We start from the raw sequence: 22,215 nt of genomic DNA, 5'->3' as shown, positions 1-22,215 counted from the left end.
TTCACAAGACTTAAATACGTTGTGCCTAGAAAAATCCGACTGACTTCACGATTCCTTGTTTCTGATAGGCGATAGGGTAACCATTTGCCAAACCTTGTGAAACTGTATTTCCGTGAGATGGGAACTGGTCTGATATTTAGCCATGCAAAATGCAAACTATACAGCTTGAGCGATTCTATTTTTATTCTGAATTAAGATTATATCTGGAGATTTCGCCATGTGGTTCCCTATATAATTTTTTTGGGGGTGGGTGGGTTGGAGAATATGCTTCCCAGAACTATTATTACTAGAACTGGAACAGGATTGTTTTGTGTGGCGCATTGAAGCAAACAATAGTGTGAAAATCCACTACATGAATAAGTTTGTTCAGTATTCTTCTATTGTTTTTTTTTTTTCAAATTTTCCCTCATAAATCATGTACTCATATAGTTAGGGCGTGGACATTTAGAGCAGTTTGTTGTGGGTAAACTGTTGATGACCATGAAAACGTGGGTTGTGGAAGTGCTCCTGTCGCAAACCAAGTGAACCTTGAATGCCCCCCATTGTCCCAGAAATGTTAGTAGTCTTTGCAGACAGTCCGACATCTGTAAAAGATTCAGGGCCGATCACATTAACAGTTTTAAATTGTAGCCTTCCAGTAACGTCACAACCGAGCACTATGAAAATATGCTTATTGTAATTGATGGTATGCTACTTTCAGAATTTTTTTCTACAACCTCAGATTAGGTACAATCTATTAAAAGTTTAATGCTTCTAATAAAAGCAAAGGGGATGGGGTGTCAAGATTCAGGTGTCAGGAGGTAGGTTATGTGTATCCCTGATGATTTTGTATCAATTGCATTTTAGGGCATCCCACCATTGACGTCGCTCTCTCATTGTTCTGGTCGTATGGTAGGAATGGCTTGGTGTGAGCTGTTAAATTGTGCATCTTGTAGTTGACAGGCAGATCGAGCAAAAGTTAACCAGCACTTGTAAAAGGGTTGTGCTGTATCATATTTAATTTCCATTGTACACATATCCTTGTTCTCTCCTCCTTTTCATCTCCCATTTTCACAAGTATTGTTAGTTTTGTTTGAACCAATGACTAGAAATATGAAATTGTATTGAACTTTCTTAAATGCATGGTGTAAATAATTAATGATATTGTACACCAAAAAAAAAAAAAACTCCGCCTGGAAACCACTCCGGTAACCTGCCGGTCCCAAGCCCGGATAAAGGAGGAGGGTTGGGCATGAGGCTAGCAACCCCACCCTGCAAAAAAATTAAATGCTACAGAAACCGGGAACACGCTAATTGCACTGTGGGGGGTGGTTGTGACCCTATGCTCCACTGGGGGCGAATAGGAACAAGAAGACACCAAAAATTCCTTTTTACAAAAATATCTAATATGAACAGTAACACCATTAAAATGAAGAATAAACATTAGACTGATTCTTATATTTTGAGTATTTCATTTAATGTCAAAGTTTCACTTGTATTCAAACATACAAAAAAAAAAAGCATAACACATTTATTTGGCTGACTGTGACCATGTAGTTTACAAAGTCGCAAGGCTCGAAGGCTTTTCAAAAATGCCATTATGTACATGATTAAAACCTTGGTAATGAATAACATAAGGAAGCAGTGTCAAAGTGCCCCTAAAATATCTTTTAATACTTGAATGCTCCACCAGCAGGTAGATGTTTTATTAAGGGGGAGTATATTTAACAGTTTTTAACTCTCATCCTTTCATTCATTCATTTTTTTGTCTTCAGGCTCTGAAAACGGAAGACCATAAGTATGACATTACTGTAGCAAAGGAATGGTGATTTTAGGGTCACATCATTTCTTAAAAAGTAATACATTATCAACTTAAAATAAGTATCACCATTAGTGCAATTAAAAAAGCAAACTCAAAAGTTTCTCTTAAAGTAAGCATAGACATTTTGGCAAGATTGTTGAAAAACTTATCTTGCCTGTTATCCTGAAAACATCAGCATAAAACTGATGACATAAAACACAAACACAATGACGGAATGATGCACAAGTTGACAATGCACAGTTTTCGGAATTTCACAGTTCATAAGCATTCTGGCACATTCTGAGTCCAATCAATGGACTGTCAGTCACACTTAAATGAGGTCTGTACATGAAACCTCACGCACCAGGATTTGTGTAACATTCTTATGCATTTTTTAAAATGTTCACTGCATATTCATTTTCTCATGTTCATATTCTCATATCTAGATTTGTGAAAGTAGTCATTCATCTACATTTGTTGTACTGTTGCTGGTGTATCACTAATACATTTGATTCTGTTTTGAGGTACATTTCCAGGCAGTAATTTCATGGCAAGTCACTTTCAGTCTGTTGTTCCCAAAACAAACTGTAATCACCAGACAAAAAACAATCCACAAGTCCACAGAAAAGAATGGGAAAAAAATAGGTTTGACATTCACAGTAGTTTGGGAACAAGCTGGCTCAGTGGTTTGGATAAATAAATACTATCTCTGTCATACATATTCTTCATAATCATTACTAGTGGCTCCCTCTACATGTGTTTGGTTTGAATCTGGCAAGAGAGCAATGTCTTTAAACACTCCAACTAATTTATCAAAGTTGGGCCCCCAGTTAAGCAGAGAATCAAAGTCAAAAGATCCATTGCTAGGATGCAGGGGGTTTGCACCAGGCTTACTACTGTCCGAGGCAACAGTGCTGCCAACTGAATCTCCATTAGAATTGAGACCATCATCCATGCAGCCGGTAAAAGTATTTGGACCACTGTCACCTTCATCCACCTCTGCGAGTTTGGAAAAGATGATCGTCCCAGGGTCCAGACGACCACCCCTATCATTTTCATATTCAAATTCTGAACAAGTGAAGGAGTCATTAGCGCCACTATCACTAGAACTGGAGTCTGGAGGCTCCAGTAAAATGCTGCTTTCCATGCGATCATCAGGATGCACATGCTGAGCATGGGCATTGTGCACATGTTTGTGCTGATGCTGTGGATCATTGCTAGAAGATGACACTGCTTCCAGCATGCTGGCTGTGTTTTTGATGTCAGCTCGAGCATTCAAACGATTCACCTCATCTACTGTCAGTCCCCGCATGTACACACCCTGTCCTTTATTTCCTTTTTTGCCAGCAAAGGCAGTATGGCCACTAGGAAGCTGAGGGTTTGAGGAGGAGGAACTATGACTGTGGTGGCTCCCAAGGGAATGAGCCGAGTTGCTGCGACTCCCACGTGAATGGCTGTTGTTTAGAGGGCTGGTTCCTATCCGTGGACTTTCCCGAGCTGTATAGTTCCCACGTAAGGCAGCAAGAGCTGAGCTGGGTCGCCCAGCCTGACCAGGCAGCACCAGAGGGGAGTTTCTAGCTGGCATTGAAAGTGCAGATCCATTAAGTGAGACAGGACTCTGCCTTTGGTGAGCAGTCTCCCTGAATGCTGCACTGCTGTCATGAAACTTGTTGTGATAGTTATGGTGACTGCTGTGCAATCGGGGCTTGAGATCATTGTGACGGAATCTCTGGTAGTGTTGGATGACATCAGAATCAGATGGAGCAATGGAACTAGCGTTCTCCAAATCATAATGTTCAGGCATTTCATCTGCGTTAATTCCCACCAGGTGAGTCACATCATGATTATCCACATTTTCTATTATGACTGTCCCATCAGCAAAGTGTGTAGGCTGGGGCATGCCTGACATGTTAGAGCCAATGAGATCTGGCCGGACAGTCAGGGCACTTGCTTTCTGACCAGCCAGTTCTTCTGCTATGTGATTCTGAATGATCATCTGCTCATTAAGCTGTGAGTTCTCTGCATACCTTGAATCTCTAGAAATAGGCAGACTGTTCTCACCGCTTTTCAGGGTGGTGTTGGACTTATCTCCCTTGACTGGAAGACAGCGGTGAAACCATGAGCGCCTCAGGCGGAAAACAACGAATACAATGACGATGACGATTAGAAGCAAAATGAAGAAAACAATAACAACAATGATTCCTGGTTCTAGACCCGCAGACTTGGAGGCAGGTGTAGCAATAACTGCAGAACAGTTAAAATATTCTCCATCAGGTTGGCATGTTTCACCCAACTGACAAGGGTTGCTATCACAAAGAGCCGAACAGGTGGTGGTCACATCACTAGTAGCTGTAATATCATAGCGATCAGAAGAACCAATTATAGGTAGCTTTTCTCCATTGACAAGAAACTCTGATAGGCAACCTTCAAATCCTGCAACCACAAAAGAAAACAAAAAAAGGTTTACATCCTGGTAAATAATGTTTCATATAAAATGAACATCAAGAAGGGGTGAATGTTTGCAAGGACTTTAGGTTTTAGAAAAAATACTGGAATATGACAAAATATGTTCTCGTAGAAAAAATTACAATGAACCTGCAAATACTTGGGGAACAAATTTTCTTTTCAGGTGGTATGGAATGAGACCACCATTACATGAGCTCTTTAAAATTATTTCCCTCCCAGGTTAGCCACAAAACCACAGCCTAAGAATGGAATTGATGTGAAATAATTGATTCTCAAAGGCACAAGACTTTCTGCCCTCATTGTTTTAGAGAGCAGAGGTTAAAATAAAAAATGCTGAAACAAATGGTAGCAAGTTTTCTCTAACATAGCTTGTAACATTTAAACAATTTGACAGATGGCTCAAAATTTACTTTCTTCTTTAAATATTCAGTGAAAAAAAAAATTTGACAACTACTGGTATTTTTGACAAAACCCCACCTTTTAATAGCTGACCGCTGGGCAGAGTTCGTGAACCGCCAATGACCATGGTCTGGACATCAAGGGATGTAATGTCTAAGCTTGCATGAAAATCCTGTGATTTTTGAAGTCCTCCTTGAATCTGCAGGTAAGTAACTGAGCCCAATGTTGCCACACTAATGTTGTGCCACTCAGAATCACCTAGGTCTGACTGAAGGACTAAGTGGGGCATTGACCATTTCCACAGTGTTTACAACAAGCTTGAGAGTACTTGCTTCCATCTGCAAATGAGTAGATCAAAGCATATTAATAAAAACCTTGTGCACAAACAAGTTGCCATCTATCATGAATAAACCCTATCTATTGGTAAACTGCCATGATTACAATATTATTATTACTTTTTTTTAGTCATTCTAAATGCAAAATGTACAGGGAAACTATAAAAAAGGAAGGAGTTTTGTGAATGTAACTGAAAAAAAAAAAAGGTAACCAAGTGGTCTCAAATACCAACTGCCCAGTTCTTCATAACTGAAACAGTTGTATGCAGTCAGCACACAGAGTATGTTTGGTTGCTGGTGTTTGATGCAGCCAGCATTTGAGGTTACATCAGCTAGATCAGACCCAAGGTGTCACACACAGAGAAAAACTGTGTGCAACAGGTAAAATATAAAGCCCAAAGGCCATCATCCTAATTTTCTGATAACAAGCACACACACACACTCTCTGAAGAATAACTCTAGACATTATGGTGTGACTGGCATGATTGGCTCTCATATGTCTTACCCAGAGAATTAGTTCAGAGTATGCAGTGTTGGCATAAAAGAGAACGCCATCTGTTCCTTTAGTTCGAACACGGAGCATTAGGTCTGAGGCTGTTGATGCACTTCTTCGGCGTCGGCCACTCACTGCTTGTTTTAGAAGTTGGTTACGCCGATAAGTCTCCTTTGTCTTGAAAGTGACTTTAGCATTTGGCCCAAATCCAAATGGCTGCCACTCTGTAAGGAAAAGGTATGTGTCAGTCATGTATTGAAGAATCTGTCACAAGTTTTTACAGATATGCAAGCAATAGATTTAAACTGTTACGGTCAAATGCTGACAATGGGATTGAGGGTGGATGTGGGTGAGATGATTGAATAAAACAATACTAAGCAGGGAAGAAGGGGCCACAATCTGTGCTATTTTCAAAAGTTAACAGGTTTGCTTCGATTCAGATGATATTTTAATACTCCAAAACCCAACACTTACTTGCTTCACATCGCAAACCAGATGCCTGGCTTGGGCATAGACATTCTGAATGTGACCACAAATCTACACAATTTCCTCCATTGGCACAACTTCCTGCAACGCACAGACTTTCTTCTTGCTGGCGGGGACATGTGTCACTCAGCCGAGTATAGTTTATAGCTGCAGCTTTGTTGAGAACGTCTCTGTCATTGACGGTGAATGAATATGCACAGCCAACAAAATCGTGGCTCTTGACTGCACCCAACAGACCCTGGATCAAGGAGAAATCCTCAATGCCGCCTATGGTCAGGCTCAGTCCTTGGATTCCAGATGTTCTGTAAATACATAATGTTTAATTGTCTTAATGCTGCATGAAGGGTTCACAATCTTTTGTACAAGGTTTCCTATGGGCAACCACCATTAGAAGCAGAAAGATAGATAAAAATGGAGACAGAGGTACGAATCATCATTGTTACCAGTCTTTTCGATCTTAAAAACAATAAAATTAAGCACTTGAAAGGATGACCAAGGCAACATTTGAGATGACAACCTTCTTTCTTTTGTACATTTCCCAGAGTTCCAGAAATATACAAACAGGTTACACATGGCAGGTGGAAGAGAGGAAGAACTGTGAATAGCCTTTGCCATTTAAACAGTAGCTAATTAACAGGTATTTTCTTAATGTTTCTTTATTCCTTATTCCTCTCTGGTTAAAACTGAGTTTTAGTATCCAAAGGACCCATCTAACGAAAAAGGCACTGACTGTGGTGGAAAGTCAAGACTTTTGGAGCAACCATCTGCCTGGCCACAAGGTTCACATTCAGTCCCACCAGTATTGCACTTCTGTACAACCAAAGATGCCATCTGCAGATCAAAGGAAAAAAGTGAAAGCATTCTTTTTATCTGGGCTACATTCTGTATGCATACTTACATGAGATGAAGGGTTACAACAACTTTTTTTTTCTAATGCATTTTACAGAGTGGGTGGTACACTCTACAGGTAGTCTAGTCACTGCACCCCAATTCTGAAATTCTGCAGCATAGATCACCTGAGTATGACAAGATGTTATAGCCTGCTAACTGCACTTGACTTCTAAGATGATAGAACCATGATAAAGCGCACCAGCAAAGGAAGCAGAATTGTTGATGTAATAATAACTTTAATAGCCATTCTGAACTTGCCTTGTCTATTATCTTAAATCCAATGAAGCACATATCTTTTACATTAAACATGCAAATTAAATAGCTCAACCAACTTTCATGCAAAGAGCATATGATTCCACAGGGTTAGGGTTAGAACTACAGAATTTGCTTACCCTTGACTGTTTGTTGACCTCTAGGCGATACCAGTGTCCGGTATTGACAACATATGGCACAAGCACTTCTACTGGAGATGCACCAGGTCCTTCCAGATTGAAAGAAAACCTTGGATGCCCTCCAACAATCTCTAAAGCAATATAGCCTCTAGAGCTGGCCACACCATTCAGAATGACTGGATTGAAAAGCAGCAGGGCATTCGCAGACACTGTGGCAAACATCAGTACCACAGACAGTTTGCTGTACTCTGTGATGGGGGACAAAGTCAGGAAAGATCCTTCATTAAAGCCAACACTCGACTTGTTGCACTCTTTACCAAAGTATCCATAGCTGCAATGGCAAATAAAGTCATTTGACAGGTCTTCACAGGTGGCACCATTCCAGCAGGGCTGACTGAAGCAGTGAATAACATTTTCACATAACTCACCAGAGTAACCTGGTAAACAATCACAAGTGAAGGATCCTGGGGTGTTGGAGCAGATCCCACCTGAATGACATGGGTGACTCAAACATTCATTGACATCGGTATCGCAGTATGTACCGGTCCATTCTGGCCTGCACCGACAGCTGGTGCTCAGGCATGTACCACCATTGGCACAGTAGCTCTGTCCACATTTCTCCTGGGCTGTCTTGCATAGATCTCCTCCAAAGCTTGGAGGGCAGAGGCATGCCTCGCCCAGGCCAGGCGTGGCTGAGGTCAGGATGTTGTAGTCTGAGCTTTGCACATAAAAACCGGCTGTCATCAAAACCTGAGTAGTACATGTACCACCGTTCTGGCAGGGACTCACTGAGCACAACTGATAAGGCACAGTTTTCATTTTCAACCCTGGGACTTTGCTCTCGATCATAGACTTTGCTGATTTGAGTCGCCGTATCAGTTCATTTTGAGACACAGCGACTCCACTGTTCTCAACAGCAAGAAACACAAACAGGTCAAGCTGGTCCTCTTTGATGCTGAGAACAAGCGGAGAACTGGAGGAGCCAAATTCATCCCGCATGGCCTTTAAAAAGGCATCATATTTATTTAGAAATTCGCTAGCACTGATTCTGTCCAAAAGAATTGCCACAGAATTATCTAACATAGCCTGACTGTACTTGTGGATGTTGATCGTTATGGTGTAATAAACTCTTGGAAAAGCACCATCAGACCCCGACACATTTAGTGTATATGATGTCCTGTCAGGCTCAGCTGTGATGGAGAGGCTACATCCTCTTGTGATAGCGAATAAAGAGCCAACGCCTCTTTCAATGCTGCATTGGTAGCTACCCTCAACATCCATGTCCAGAGGCCTGACATCACCAATGACACCGACAGCAGACATACCTTGCAAAAGTGTCATCCACACTGTCAAGGGTCTCTCCTGAGGCTGTTTGTTGTTGATGTCCATCACAATAATTCTGAAGGTCAAGGTTGAGGACATCTGTGGTTGGCCATTGTCATAAACAACAACAGAGATATTAAACTGGGGCTTGTCTTCACGGCTCAAAACAACTTTTGTTAAGGACATGCCCTTCCACGGAAATTTCAAAATAGTCACTGGCATTGCCTGAAATCGCCTGATAATTATATGGTCCTCTGTTGGGTGGCAGATCTAAGTCAGTTGTGTTGTCTGAAAGATTTATGACAAGCTCACCAGGTGGTCTGCCCTCCACCACATATGCTACCAAATTAGGGGGACTGAAGGCTGGTGCATTGTCATTTTTGTCATCCAGGTGCACTGTCACTGTACATGTACCTTAAATAAATAAAAAAAGATCAAAGATTTAAACAAATTAAAAAAGCTTGACTTCTTTAGAATTGTTTATTTTGTTTAATAGCCTACATCTTTTACCACCTCTCAAAATAAACTGAGCAAAACGGGTACTCAAGATCTATAAAGCAAAAGTTCCAAAAACAAACTTGTTTAACATTTTAATTCTCATAATCCCCATTATTTTCTGAAAACATCAACTTCTTAAAGTCGTCTAAACACCATAAAATTGTGAAAAGTCATCATGTTATTCATCATGCCATACAAATTACCTTTCCTTCAATGTAGCTAACATTAAAGAACAATTCAACATACAAATACATAAAAAAAACTGCTTGCATACCTGTCTGAGGTGGGATTCCTCTGTCGATGGCCACCACAATCAGCCGGTAGTCTGGGACAGTCTCCCGATCTAACTGACCAAAGCCAGTGGTCTTGATTTCTCCGAAGCTGGGATCAATGCTGAACCATCTGCCTTCGTTACCACTTTCAATTTTATAAGAAAACTGTCTGTTCTCTTCCTGGAAGTCATTGTCAACAGCTGAAACAGTTTTCACCAAAGTGTCTTTAGGAGAATCTTCTGGAATGTTTGCTATGTAGATCTGTTCTTTAAAAACTGGTGGGTCATTGGCATCTTTAACAGTAATACTGATAATGCACGTGTCGGTGTCATTGCCAGCGATGCTGCCCCAGTTCTTCACAAGAGCTGTGAGGATGATAACAGGTGAGGATTCATAATCTGGCCGCCCTACTACCTTCAGTGCTCCTGTCAAAGGTTCCAGTGCAAAGCCTTGCAAGTTGCTGGCTCCAACTAGGTAGTAGTATATTATACCATCCACTCCCTTATCCTGATCCGTAGCAAGAAGAGTTAGCACAGTTGTATTCATTGCAACAGACTCGCTCACGGAGACTGAATAGGACTTTTGCACAAACCGCGGAGGATATTCGTTGATGCCTGTGACATACACTCGGACCTGTGCCACGCTCTTACGCATTGTGCTGTTACCCCAAGCTGGGTTGTAAGCTGTAACACTCAAGGAATAGAAATCACGAGCTTCATAATCCAGGTTCCCTTTAGTGGAAATCAGACCTTGGCTTTCATCAATGATAAATTCTCTCCCAGCAGATGGATCTCCACTAAGTGCATACTTTACAATGGAGTTGTTACCACTGTCGCGATCATCAGCAGATACAATCAGTATAATGGTGCCTGGGGATGCATTTTCTGGCACAAATGCATAGTAAACAGACTGATTAAACATGGGGTCATTATCATTGATGTCAAGGAGAGAAACTGTGTATATACGACTTGCAGACTTGCTCAGCAGTCCCAAATCCCATGCAGTGATATTTAGCATATATGCTTGCTGCTTCTCATAATCAAGTGATCCAGCCACTGTAAGCCGGCCTGTTGTAGAGTCCAGCGCAAATAGACCTGCCTCGTTGCCTCCAGTGATGCTGAAACGAACCTGACCATTGAGGCCAGAGTCTTGATCAGTGGCACTGAATGTGGTCACCAAATAGCCTAGTGGCACATCCTCCAGTAAATTAAACTGGAAAGAATTGTTTAGGAAGACAGGCGAATATCTGTTGATATCTGTCACACTTAAAACAACAGAAGCAACGCTAGACTGTGGTGGGTTGCCTTTATCAGTGGCGGTAATGACCAAAGAATAGTAGCGGCCACGCAGTCCCTGGAATAGACTGGCTCACAAACACAACACCAGTGGTTTCATCAACTCCAAAAAAAGTGGACCCATTTCCACTAGATGTGCTGTATTTAACTTCTGCATTCATGCCCACATCAAGGTAGTCATGGGCTTGAACCTGTAGAATCGAAGTCCTTACACCTGCATTTTCTGGGACTGCTGACATATAGTCACTTTGTTCAAAGATGGGTGCATGATTATTTGCATCTGTGATGGAAATGGTAACAACTGTTTGTGAAGATAAAGAGGGAACCCCAAGGTCTGTGACCAGCACCTCTAAGGTGTAAACATTCATGGACACCTGTCCATCCTCAGCCTGACCAAATTCCATGCTGGTCAGTGCTGTGATCTGGCCAGTCTCTGCATCCAGTTCAAACAGGGTGGATGGCCGCTTCAGAGAAAAGTAGAAATCTTTGTTTGGAGAGCTGATGTCCAGATCTGATGCCAATAACTGGCCAATAGGTGTGCCTCGTGGCTGTCCCTCTCTGAAGTCAAAAGACAGGGGCTTCCAAACTGCGGTGCATTATCATTGACGTCCAAAAGACGAATGGTAACTTCTGTCTGTTGAGTAAATACAGAGTCTGACACGCTAACTTTAGGACGATACCTCTCTTTAGTCTCTGCATCTAAGGTTCTGATGTTGGTGATGATGCCACTCATTGGGTCAATCGCAAAATAGACAGACTCAGAGTCAGAAATGAACTGATAAGTAGCATTGGCATATGGAGGAGTGTCACGGTCTGTGGAAGTCACTGTCATAACAACAGAGTTCAAAGGCAGGTCTTCAGGAACAGCAACACTGAAAAGGCCTGAAAAGACTGGTCGATTGTCATTTTGGTCTTGTATGGTAATTTTTACTGTCGATGTTGCTGTCTTCCTTGGGCTTCCCTGCAAATGACAATGTTGACTTTAAGCATTCAACAGTGTATTCACAGCTGAAGAAAAACACATTCCATGCATATTACACTAGACTTCCAACTATTAAAAAAACAAACCTGCACCAGTCTCAAATTTTGTTGTGTCTTGGCTGTTCTGCTATATGCACACTCATGCTTTTTCATATTGAAAAGTATTCTCAAGGAAGAGCTTCTGTCTTTGTATACATGCGTGTAGATAATAGCACAGTCCATTTGCAAATGTACAGAGAGAAAGACTCACCTTGTCCACAGCTTCTATCACCAGATAGTACAGCTCTATGCCCTCTCGATCAACCACTGAGTTACGAGTGGTGATAACGCCCGAGGAGCTGTTGATTCCGAAGGTGTTGTTTTCATTGCCAGAGGCAATGCGAAACTCTATCTGTCCATTCACACCAGAGTCTATATCAGTTGCTTCTACCTGAAATTTAGAGAAAGCATTTGTGTAGATTAAGTTTTTTAATTGACAAAAATATTGAAGATGAGTTTTAATTTTAAAAAAATTATAATTCATCCTTTCCTGTCTCCCCTTTCACTAAGAAAGTTTAAAACATAGGCACCGCATTAAAGAAATGAATGCAACATATTTTTCTGTGCATATCTAGTGGTTTGGAATAACAGCAGTATTCTGTAGTATTATAGGCTACACCAAGGCTTAATTCTTACACTTTAACATTTACTATTATGCAAAGACAAATTTGGTGGAAAGATTGTATGCTCACTTTGGCGACAGAAAAACCAATAGGTCGATTCTCCAAGATGCTAGTCTCATAAGTCCATTTTTGAATCGTGGCATGTTATCATTTTCATCCTCAATGGCTATCGACAGCTGCTTGTAAGTTGACAGTGAAGGGTGTTGCCATGTCACGGGCTTCTAACCAGAGAGTGACTGAGCTTGCTACTTCATAGTCAATGAGTCCTACCACAGTGATAGTCCCATTGCTTTCATTGATGGCCAGGGCAGAATTAACATTACCACCAGCAATGTAGTAAGAGACACGACTGCTACGTGAGGTTACGGCATTAACAGTTGTCACCCCAGTGTACTTTGCAGAATTTTCCCTTATACGAAGGGTTTGTGGGAATTCACTAAAAGCAGGTGGGCTTCCAGCGATTTGCTGTAATTGTACTGTAACAGATACTGTTTGATTCTGTGGTACCAAACCCTGCAAAAGAATTAACATAGCATACTAAAGTTAGCAGCTTTACTATCATTTCATGTAATCAAGATTCTTTTTAAAAATCAAAGGCCCAAATAGGTTTTAGAAATACAGGGTTCTTCTTGATCATCAGAAAAGAAACAATCAAAAGTGCTGCACCATTTATACAAAACATGAATGCTGTAACTTTTCTCACCAGGTCTGAAGCAAGCACTTGAAAGGAATATTTTTCCCCACCACTCAACTTCTGCGCAGCAGTGATTACACCAGTCTCAGGACTGAGGGAAAAAGGGATGTCTGTATTCAGAAACCTGTACACCACTCTGCCATTGTTGCCACTATCAGGATCCACAGCCGTAACACCGATGACAAAGTCACCTGAGAACAACAGGAGATTAAGAGAACTAAGATAAAATTGTAAATGTGACAGTGCATGATGGCCACACCAATTAATATTTTAATAAATGTCTTTTCATTACTTCTGTGCCTTTCCTGATGCCTCATGTTTTGTAAAGTACCCACCTACTAAAAGATTCTCTAGTATTTTGTCTTCTTAGTTTACCAGACAACAAAAAGAATTTAATGAATAAATTGTTTTAATGGCATGTCAGCAAACTTCCTCATGAAGAGAAAGTTATTTTCTGCATTAAGTTTACCCTTTCTAGTATCTCTTATATTAATGACAAATTTTAAAGCATGAAGCATTTCTGGTGTAACAATAATTATAAGAAAAAATTTGATTCACCTAACGATTTATGCTGGAAAGCTAAAATGCTAGACATCAGACATTAAAGTGCTAGAGAATCAACAACTGTAGGAGGATCAAATAATCTATGCAACCTGAAATGGCGGTCATAGAAAAACTAAGAAGCTAAAAGTAGACCAAATATTGATAAAAGTTAAACATGGTATCTGTGTGATTTTCTCTCTTGGAACCAGATGAAGGGAGGTTTCTGAAATTACTTATGAAAGATCTTTTGCTAATTAAACTCTATGGTAATACCATGAAGAAAAAGAGATAGTCACAAACCTGGGTTGGTTGGGTCCAATATATTTCGAGTGTAAGATGCGAGTTCAAACTGGGGTGCATTATCGTTTACATCATCAACATAGACCACAACATTGCATGAAGATGATGTCATAGGGATTCCTTGATCTTTTGCTATGACAACTAAGTTGTATTCTGCCTGTTGTTCACGGTCCAAGGGTTGCATAGCAATAATCTGTCCGGTGTTAGGCAAGACAGTGAAAAGGTCACTGTAAGCCTCTCCCAAGCTATACCTGAATCACAACAACATGCAAAATGTGAAGCATGCTTCTAGAAAAGCATCTGTGAGTTAGATAGAAAGAAAGTCAATGAATAATACACCATGGAAGAAGATTTGTTGAGCAAAAAACTCCAATTAACTTTCATATAAAAGAGCTGGAAATTAATTTGAATTGTCAAAACCCCAAAATTAGGCTCAACTCTCTTACAGTCTTTGAGAAGAAATTATAAAAGTAATTATAATTATTAATTAAGTGCATTTGTATTCTTATGAGATGGCCTAGTTCCCTACAAGAGCACCATACTGTGTGATACCACTTACAATATCTGTGCATTGACTCCTTCATCCAAGTCTGTGGCAGTGACAGTAGTGACTACCTGACCAATATTCCCATTTTCCACCACGTTCCCCACGTAGGGGGTGGCAGTGGCAAACACTGGGGCATGGTCATTGACATCCTTGACATACACTGTGACAGTTCCTGTGCCAGTTAGTGGGTATGGGATGCCTGAAAAACAAAAGGCAGCTGAGTCATGCTGATAGTCATTAAATAAAGATGTGGTAAAAAATGTTGCTCATTAGATGAAAAGGTATTGAAAGAGAAGCAGATGTGACCAAAAAAAAAAAAAAAAAAAAAAAAAAAAAAATGAAAAGAGCATTAATCAAAGTTCAATTGAGCCATGCTTGCTTGTGAAATATACTGTAGAGAAATGATACAAAGACATTGAGAAATGTGTGCAGGAAGCTCCTCTCAAGCTGAAAAAGATATACTATGACTATGATGAAAACTGCAGCACTTCCCATTCATCAGTCTACTTCAGCCTGGCAGTTTCTCTCTCAGAGCGTAAATAAATCCATAAGCTTTACAGACATGACAAAAGTCTAGGGCACAACCCTGTTGTAGCCTGCCAACATCCCTACACATTGTACTACTCAATCACTTTGTTTCCATACCATGAAAAATAACGACACAAGATACAGGGATGACAAGATGTGTACTGCATGCTCCCCTCCCTTTTTTTGTGTTTTCTCTCTCTCCCCACTTCGGAGAAAGGAAAGCCAGCCACTGTACTTCATTTGTCTCGCAGGGTGCAAAACTTGTCAGGGTATTTTTCTTTAGCGCAGATTGTAAAGGTGACTGGGTAGACTGGGGTTTCTATTTCGCGGCTCACATCTTCGGCGCCAGGTAAAGCCCAAGTTGTGGCCAGCGCTCCACCGATGGTTTCAGTTCGTCTGACCCCAGTCCTGACGTTGATTCCTCCTTCCAACAGGCGGATAGTTGATGACAGTGGCTTGCTCGGCGGTAATTTATGAGACGGGGGTCACTCCCTGTCAGGGGATTTAGGATAGGGAGTCTTTTGCGGAGCGTAATCTTAGAATGACAAATGAAAAGCAATTTATATATTCGTCGAGCTATTTGCGGAATCAATATTCTAAAAAATAAAAGAAAACATCTAGATTAACGGTTTTTCGTTTAAGACATAATCTGTACCCGAAGGAGTGAGCCTGAACTCGGAGAGAAGGAATGGCATTTCCGTGTGTTCTACTCGTCTCCCTAAACTGCTGGTACACCTTTGCCACAATCACTCCCACCAAACCATGCTAAAGGCATCGTAAGTCTCACCACCACATTAAAAAGTACAGCACATGAACTGACTTCTACCTTTTAGGACCGTCCGCGCCATGTACTGTCGTCAACCCCAACAGCAACTTTCAACGGATACTGAAAATCCTGGATTACCTAATAAAACTTTTGTGAAAATGTGATAAAATTAACCTCGTCGTTTTTCGTGTTCCACAGGACAGGACACGATCGCTCCTGCTTTTAAAGTCAACGTTAATATTAAAAAAAAAAAAGGACAACCCCAGTCCTAATTTCTTTATCGTGCTCAAACTCCTGCCCCCAGAAATATCTGACTTGAAATGCGCATATGTGTGTGTTGTAGGAGGAGGAAAAGAAGTTCGAGCCTGACTAGCCTCCTTTCTAGCAGTTCTCAGTTCCTAGCAATAGTAAAGGGAACTACAGAACACGGTTCCACTGGTTGCTTGTTATCCTTGCTTGGCAGGTCAGCCCCCTCCCCATCTTCCGCCTTTATTGTCTAGTTTATCTTCATACCTCCCTTAGCTCTCATGCTGACAAATATTTCGCCTTGTTTACTAATAACCAGTACCTAGTCGATAAGTCAGTCAACAGCCCCGTGCTGCCCGTTATCCGCGCACCTTCAAACCGTCGTCAGATCCGTGGAACTCTCTCCAACGACAGGTGTGTATAATGATGGCTTAATCCGACTCCTGTGTATACAGCAGTTTACAGGGTCAGTGAGGTCACTGTGCTGCAGGCAACTCCGTTTCTGCCACTGATACCTGTTGACGGGTAAAACCTCAGGTCAGGTCGGATACCGCCAGGGCGGGAATACAGAGGCGGCGCAGTGGGAAATGTTTATGCTTGCATATGGCGCACGCCGACAAGGACTCTTTATCACAAGTTACCTCTCCTTTGCTTCCTTTATTCTCCCTCCCCTCTCCCTCGGCTCCACCACTCCCTCGCAGCAATGTAGAAGCAGTTACCCTTTCAAGCCAGCCGACCGATCAATTAGAGAGGCAAACTTGTCAAGTGATTGCGCACCCTGCCTCTCTCTTAAAAAAAAAATGTGAAAGATCGTTTAGTTTAATTTGTTTACATGCTCTGTTACATTCCAGCGTCTCTGTGTTCACCGATAAGCCCAAATCACTCTAATCCCGCCGCGCTTGTTGCAGTTTGACTACGCAGCTAAACACCATTCGACAGGAGGAGGAGAGTGATGATAAATGGCCTCAGGCATGATGACAAACAGGAAGGGGTCGAGATGTGTGTGTGTGGAGGACAGAGGGAGTGGGGTAGAGAGAAAACGAGACTTGCTAGTGCACGCGCACCCATTCTCGGCTCCTTCTCCGCCTTCCCAACCTGCTGGTGCCATCACAAGAATGTCGTGCGTGCCGTTGCCACGTGCGGAGCACGTCACATATCATGCGTCCCCTTACCACGCGCCTTTCTACTGACGATGAAGGGATCGCACCCATACCACACGCCAGAACCAGTTCTCAGGACAAGCTTCGGCATCAGGTAACACCCGGACTTGAAGGGAAAAAAAAAAAAAAAAAAAAAGAAAAAGAGGGAGGGAGAGAAGAGAGGAGGGGAGATAATCCTACCTGCCTCGTAGACCCCCGAGTTCGTTCCCCTGCCATTGGCAATGGTGTAGAAAAGTCTACCAGACGGTCGCCGTCTTCCACGGCACAGCGAGGAACTTCCTTGCTATTTCAATTAAGGATTTCATAACACGCTACAGCCTTGCTTTCAGAGCGGCGACAGAGATTCCAGATCATGCAAACTTTGAAAATATCCGAGCGAGCAACAAAACGACAGAAACACTACCAGAGAACCAGACGACTGAGGCGCAAGTTGCCGGGTGAGATGGCAGCACCAGACACTAGAAATTCTCATTAATTTCCATCAGAAAGGCCAGTCAGTACTTTTCCCACCAAACAGATGCCTCCACCCGTTTTATGAGTCTGTTTACTCTTGAGCAAACTTCAGTTTATTCCTCGCTACCCCTCGAGGAGCATCGGGCATCATAAGCAATCGCTAATAATAATAGTAATAACGAAGAGTTATGATTTGCTTATGATTATGATATTTCTTATGATTTGCTCAGAAATGATATACAAATTCGATCACTAACAACCATGCACCCATATTCGCATATAACAGACACGCTCACTTCTACTACGGATACTCACTCATACACAAAGTAAATTACCGACACACGCTATGCACGATGATGGGTAAGTTTAGACAAAAAAAGGTGATAAGAGAAGCTGAGTGACGAAGGCCGACGGGTAATCCGTTCCAAGTTGATAAGGCTTGGTAGGAGAAAGACCTCTGTCCATATGTCTTGACATGACATGGCATGGCGTGAGTGACATGACATCAGACAGAGGAGATGTATACAACACAAGAAGTACTGGACCCAAGACTTGCAGGCCATCATATCTCAGGAGAAAGCACATGAGTGTACACCGTTCACACACAGTCTGGGTTCGGTCCCTGAGACAGGATTTGTGGCATCTTGCTGGCGGCGGTCATGTTACCCTTGTTCCTCAGCCACGTCCGCTCTACACTGCTTTCCTCGACTCGCGACATAAACAAGCGAGAAACGGAGAGAAGTGAAGTCAGTCGACTAGAGAAGGAAGGCGTGTAAGCGGGAAGAGGTGGCGGCCCGATAAAGCTGACATCTTTCTAAAGACACACACAAAATACAGATAATCTTGTTAAATCAGGCGGACACCCGGTGACGCGCACACACCCATCGCAAAACAAGGCCTTTCGTTATCATTTAGCTCGGGTCCCTGCAAACAAGTTGGCGGGGTGTGTGTGTGTGAGGGGTTGAGGGGGATGTTGAGAGGGAAGAGGAGTTGGCACAGCACGGTTTCGTAACCAAAACAGTTGTTTGTACGCTGTAGGACCGGGACCGCTCGTGCGAGAAAGTCTGTACCTCTCCTCCACATAAGCTCACTTTTGCCGAGAGCTCTTCGCATTCGGCGCTGGCGCAGGAGGTAACTTTGCCAAGCAATGGCGGCTCCCAGCAATTTGTCGTGTAGGGGCTTTGTTTGTTTGTTGTTTTTCTCTGTGTCTGTGTGTGTGTGTGGGGTTTTCGAGCGATGACGTTTCGGCGTAGCTCCTCGTGCCGAGAACCAACTTCATCGAGGTGGGGTGGGGATGGAAGAAGGGTGGTTATCAGCACGTCACTGATGGACACGTGTGAGCACTAGCCTCTTGTTTCAGCAGACGTCAGCACGAGCATCCTCCCCATCCTCCACAAACACCGGCGCAGGTGAGGCCTTCATACAGCCAGCACTCGGCGGCCGCAGGCATGGCACTGAGCTTACGGTGCGTTACCTAACCGAGTGCAGCACCTCACGACACGTCACACATCAGCGACGGATGCGGAAAATGACGTCTGTGATGTTCAACACGCGGCTGCACGTGCGTTTCAAGAGACTGCATTTGTCAGGGGTGACAACCCACGAAGACAACATTTTGCAATGTCATAAAATTACAAGCATAAAAGGACGTAACATAAGAACAGCTTCCAGTTCGTCAAAGTATTTTTCTCTGTTATCTTCGCATTGTTCACAGAAACAGCCAACATGCGGACCAGAGACAGTCTGGGACCTGGCAGAGGTTATCGGTTTGACCGGCCTGTAAGTGGGTTACAAGCTCGACAAGAATTCCAACTCAGAGAACAAGGCAAACCACTGCGTGATTAAGTGGCCTCCTCCCTCCCTCGGGGCAGACTGTTTGTCCCTTCCTCATGTAAACACGACCTTGTTCCGTCCACACTGACCCGAGGCCAGCCAGGACCCGCCTACATGTGAACAATACTGTAGGTGCTCATAATAATTAACACTCACTTCGGGTGAACAGCTGTTTGCACGAATGGTCAAGAAGCACGAACATGCTTTTATATTTGATATTAAATGTCATATTTAAGCTATTTAAATATTAAAGATTGTAGCCTAGGTATCAAAATACTGTCACCATGACGACAGTTTCACAGCTGAAAAGCTGCAACTCCACTCACCCCCACCAAAAAAACCCAACAACAAAACTTGGGGCTAAATATGCCCTAAAAATCCACTGACCTCTTCTTCTTAAAAGCAGGAATTTTAGAATCCAATTTATATAAAAAATCGTGACAGACCTTAATGACATGGTGTCATGTGGTTGATACGAAGCATGTATACGATACACAAACAGACGTGCACTATGCGCTGAATGTCAAAACCGACTCAGCACTTTTTAAAGGATTACAAGAAGCGGAAAACAGACTGGTTACTGGGTGGAGAAGGAGAGATGCCGCGATTTGGGAGAAAAGAAAAGGAGGAAAAAAGAAGAGGAAAAATAAAAAAACAAAACCATGAAGGTTTCACACAAATGGAATATCCGTCCGCACCAATATAAATAACTATTTTTTCCCCCCTTTGCATAAAACGTGGCACAAGCCGTTCCCTGGCTGGCTATATTCTAACGAGTCTTGAAGACTCCGCGAGCTGCGCGATTAGCAAGAGGGTGGTGGTGGTGGTGGTGGTGGCGGATGCTGGATAGTGTGGCAGACGGCACGGCGAGACCTTGCTGCTGCTGCTGCTGCTGTTTTGTGAACTGATAAAACCTGTTCTCTCCCCCTCCCCTGCACAGTTTAGAGGGCCAGACGGCGGCCTGCACATCGTGATGTGGCCTATCAGATCAGATTATCAAGACGCTTTTTAACTCACCGCCGCTCGGGCGTTGAATAAATGATTTCACAGCTGTGATGTCAGATCCTCTTCCCTCATCTCTTGGTCCTCTTTCCCCTTTAACTCCTCTAACACCCCCTCTTTATATGGGGCTGGAGTACGTTTTTCACACTTTCTTTACTTGGGCTCTTTTTTCATTTTGCTTTAAAAAAAAAAACCTGCGGGAAAACATGTTCAAGATCAGTTTATACGACTTTCGTAAGTGCAACTAAATATTTATTTTTATTAATAGGGAGGTACGGAGGTGGTGTGAATAGCGAGGAGTTAAACTTTGCTTTCTTCCACATGGCGCAAAAGTGAAATCCTCGCCCTAAACACTACCTACAATGTGTCCCGACTAAGGGTCAGTTGAACCCAACGCTTTCAGTCCTTCCTTGGTGCACACTGTCACCTGTCTACACAAAGTGAACCTCAATACCAACGATCATGGTGGTTACAAAGATCCCTCCCCTCGGCAAAATAAACTGGGAGGAAGGAGACCCCCGACAGGGATCGAGGGAGAGAGCAAAAGACAATGTGGGTTCTGTCCACCAAATATTCCGGTCTTGCCCTGTCGGTCGGACTAAAATGTGAAAGGCTCTCACCTGAAACATGCATGTCTGGCACGATTTTGTGCCGAAATCTGTAGTTTGTTTTATTAAGTGACAGGAAATAAATGCCAGGGAGAGACGGGGTAGGCCAAGCTGACAAGAGAGAGAGAGGGGGAGACTCCTGCACCGCGCCTGGGATCCCGCAAGCGAAGCTGTGCGTTTGATTAACCAGTTCCCGCGCGCAAAGAATCCATTCTGGAAACAAATTGGAGAAAAGTGAAGTGTTAATGACGCCAATGAAACTGCGGAGGCCGGCCCCGAGGAGGCAGGGGCTGCCAGGGCCAACAGCCAGCAGTTCGCCCTCCACAACCACTACCCCCCTTCTCTTCTCTCGCAATCTCTCGGCCGCAGTGCCGGAGTCTCACGCTGCAGACCTTGTGTGTGGGTGGGAAACAGATGTATTACAGCATCAACAAACCGCACTGTGTACGCCCGGCACTTCCTTCCTCCGTCTCTACCTTCTTTTCTCACCAGGCGCGTGTGCATCTCTTTCCTCCTCCATCTCCACAACTTTTTTTTGTCCCTTCTCCCTGTAGCCCGCGCGCCCTGCCTGCACAGCTGTCAATAAAAGCCATTCTAGCGGACAGGCTGCGACAAATTTCTACTCAGTGACTCCCCTAACGAATATTGTGTTTTTCTTGCTGCTAAACATTTAATGTGCGTTGTGAGTGCGACTTGCACGAAAACGGCTGCCAACAAAACAAAACAAAAATAAAAAACACACACAAAACCGATCTAAGTGACAGAGAGCATAAAAGTATGGTTCGTCGACAGTAAACGGTCCAGGCCTTTGGTTATCTCCTCCGGTTTTTGGCTGCAGGTGGATTTGCTCTGCTCTCGGTTGATTCCGGCCGCGCAGCTGTTTTTTTTTTTTTTTTGGGGGGGGGCCTCTCTGAGGTCTTAGGACTGTGTGTGTCCCCCCTGACAGCACACTGCGATGTTGTGGTATGCATGCAGTGAGGTCAGCTCATCATGATATCAATGTCCACGACCTCATTCTGAAGGTAACCTCATATACAACATTTACATGCTTACCAATACCCAGTGTCCCATCTTGCCCACAGCGTCTCGCGCTTTGTTTTTGTTTGTTTTTTTCTCTCTCTCTCTCTCAACATGTCAGCTGCATCGCTATGCACAGCATGAAAATCTTATTATTGCATTTGTGATATTCATTGTCAGAATCGTCATATCCTCCCTCTACTCCACGCACTCCTGTTGACAGCACGTTACAACCGAAAGAAAGA

The 22,215-nt window shown here is 43.0% G+C and overlaps 1 protein-coding gene across 1 annotated transcript in view; it reads right to left on the bottom strand.

Annotated features, from left to right (window-relative positions):
- Window positions 1-4,750: 4,750 nt before the first annotated feature.
- Window positions 4,751-22,215, bottom strand: part of LOC112559617 (protocadherin Fat 4-like) — a 79,723-nt gene continuing 62,258 nt past the window's right edge. The window contains 14 exon segments of the mRNA XM_025230953.1: window positions 4,751-4,983; window positions 5,486-5,697; window positions 5,948-6,261; window positions 6,690-6,790; window positions 7,243-8,784; window positions 8,786-8,979; window positions 9,338-10,648; window positions 10,650-11,211; window positions 11,214-11,591; window positions 11,862-12,037; window positions 12,441-12,786; window positions 12,977-13,158; window positions 13,811-14,061; window positions 14,370-14,556. Of these exon segments, the coding sequence (XP_025086738.1) occupies window positions 4,900-4,983; window positions 5,486-5,697; window positions 5,948-6,261; window positions 6,690-6,790; window positions 7,243-8,784; window positions 8,786-8,979; window positions 9,338-10,648; window positions 10,650-11,211; window positions 11,214-11,591; window positions 11,862-12,037; window positions 12,441-12,786; window positions 12,977-13,158; window positions 13,811-14,061; window positions 14,370-14,556 (5,840 nt within the window). The 3' untranslated portion in view covers window positions 4,751-4,899.

The sequence above is a fragment of the Pomacea canaliculata genome, linkage group LG3 (genome assembly GCF_003073045.1).
Source record: "Pomacea canaliculata isolate SZHN2017 linkage group LG3, ASM307304v1, whole genome shotgun sequence".
NCBI classification, from domain to species: domain Eukaryota; kingdom Metazoa; phylum Mollusca; class Gastropoda; order Architaenioglossa; family Ampullariidae; genus Pomacea; species Pomacea canaliculata.
This window is presented reverse-complemented; position numbering and strand designations above follow the sequence as displayed.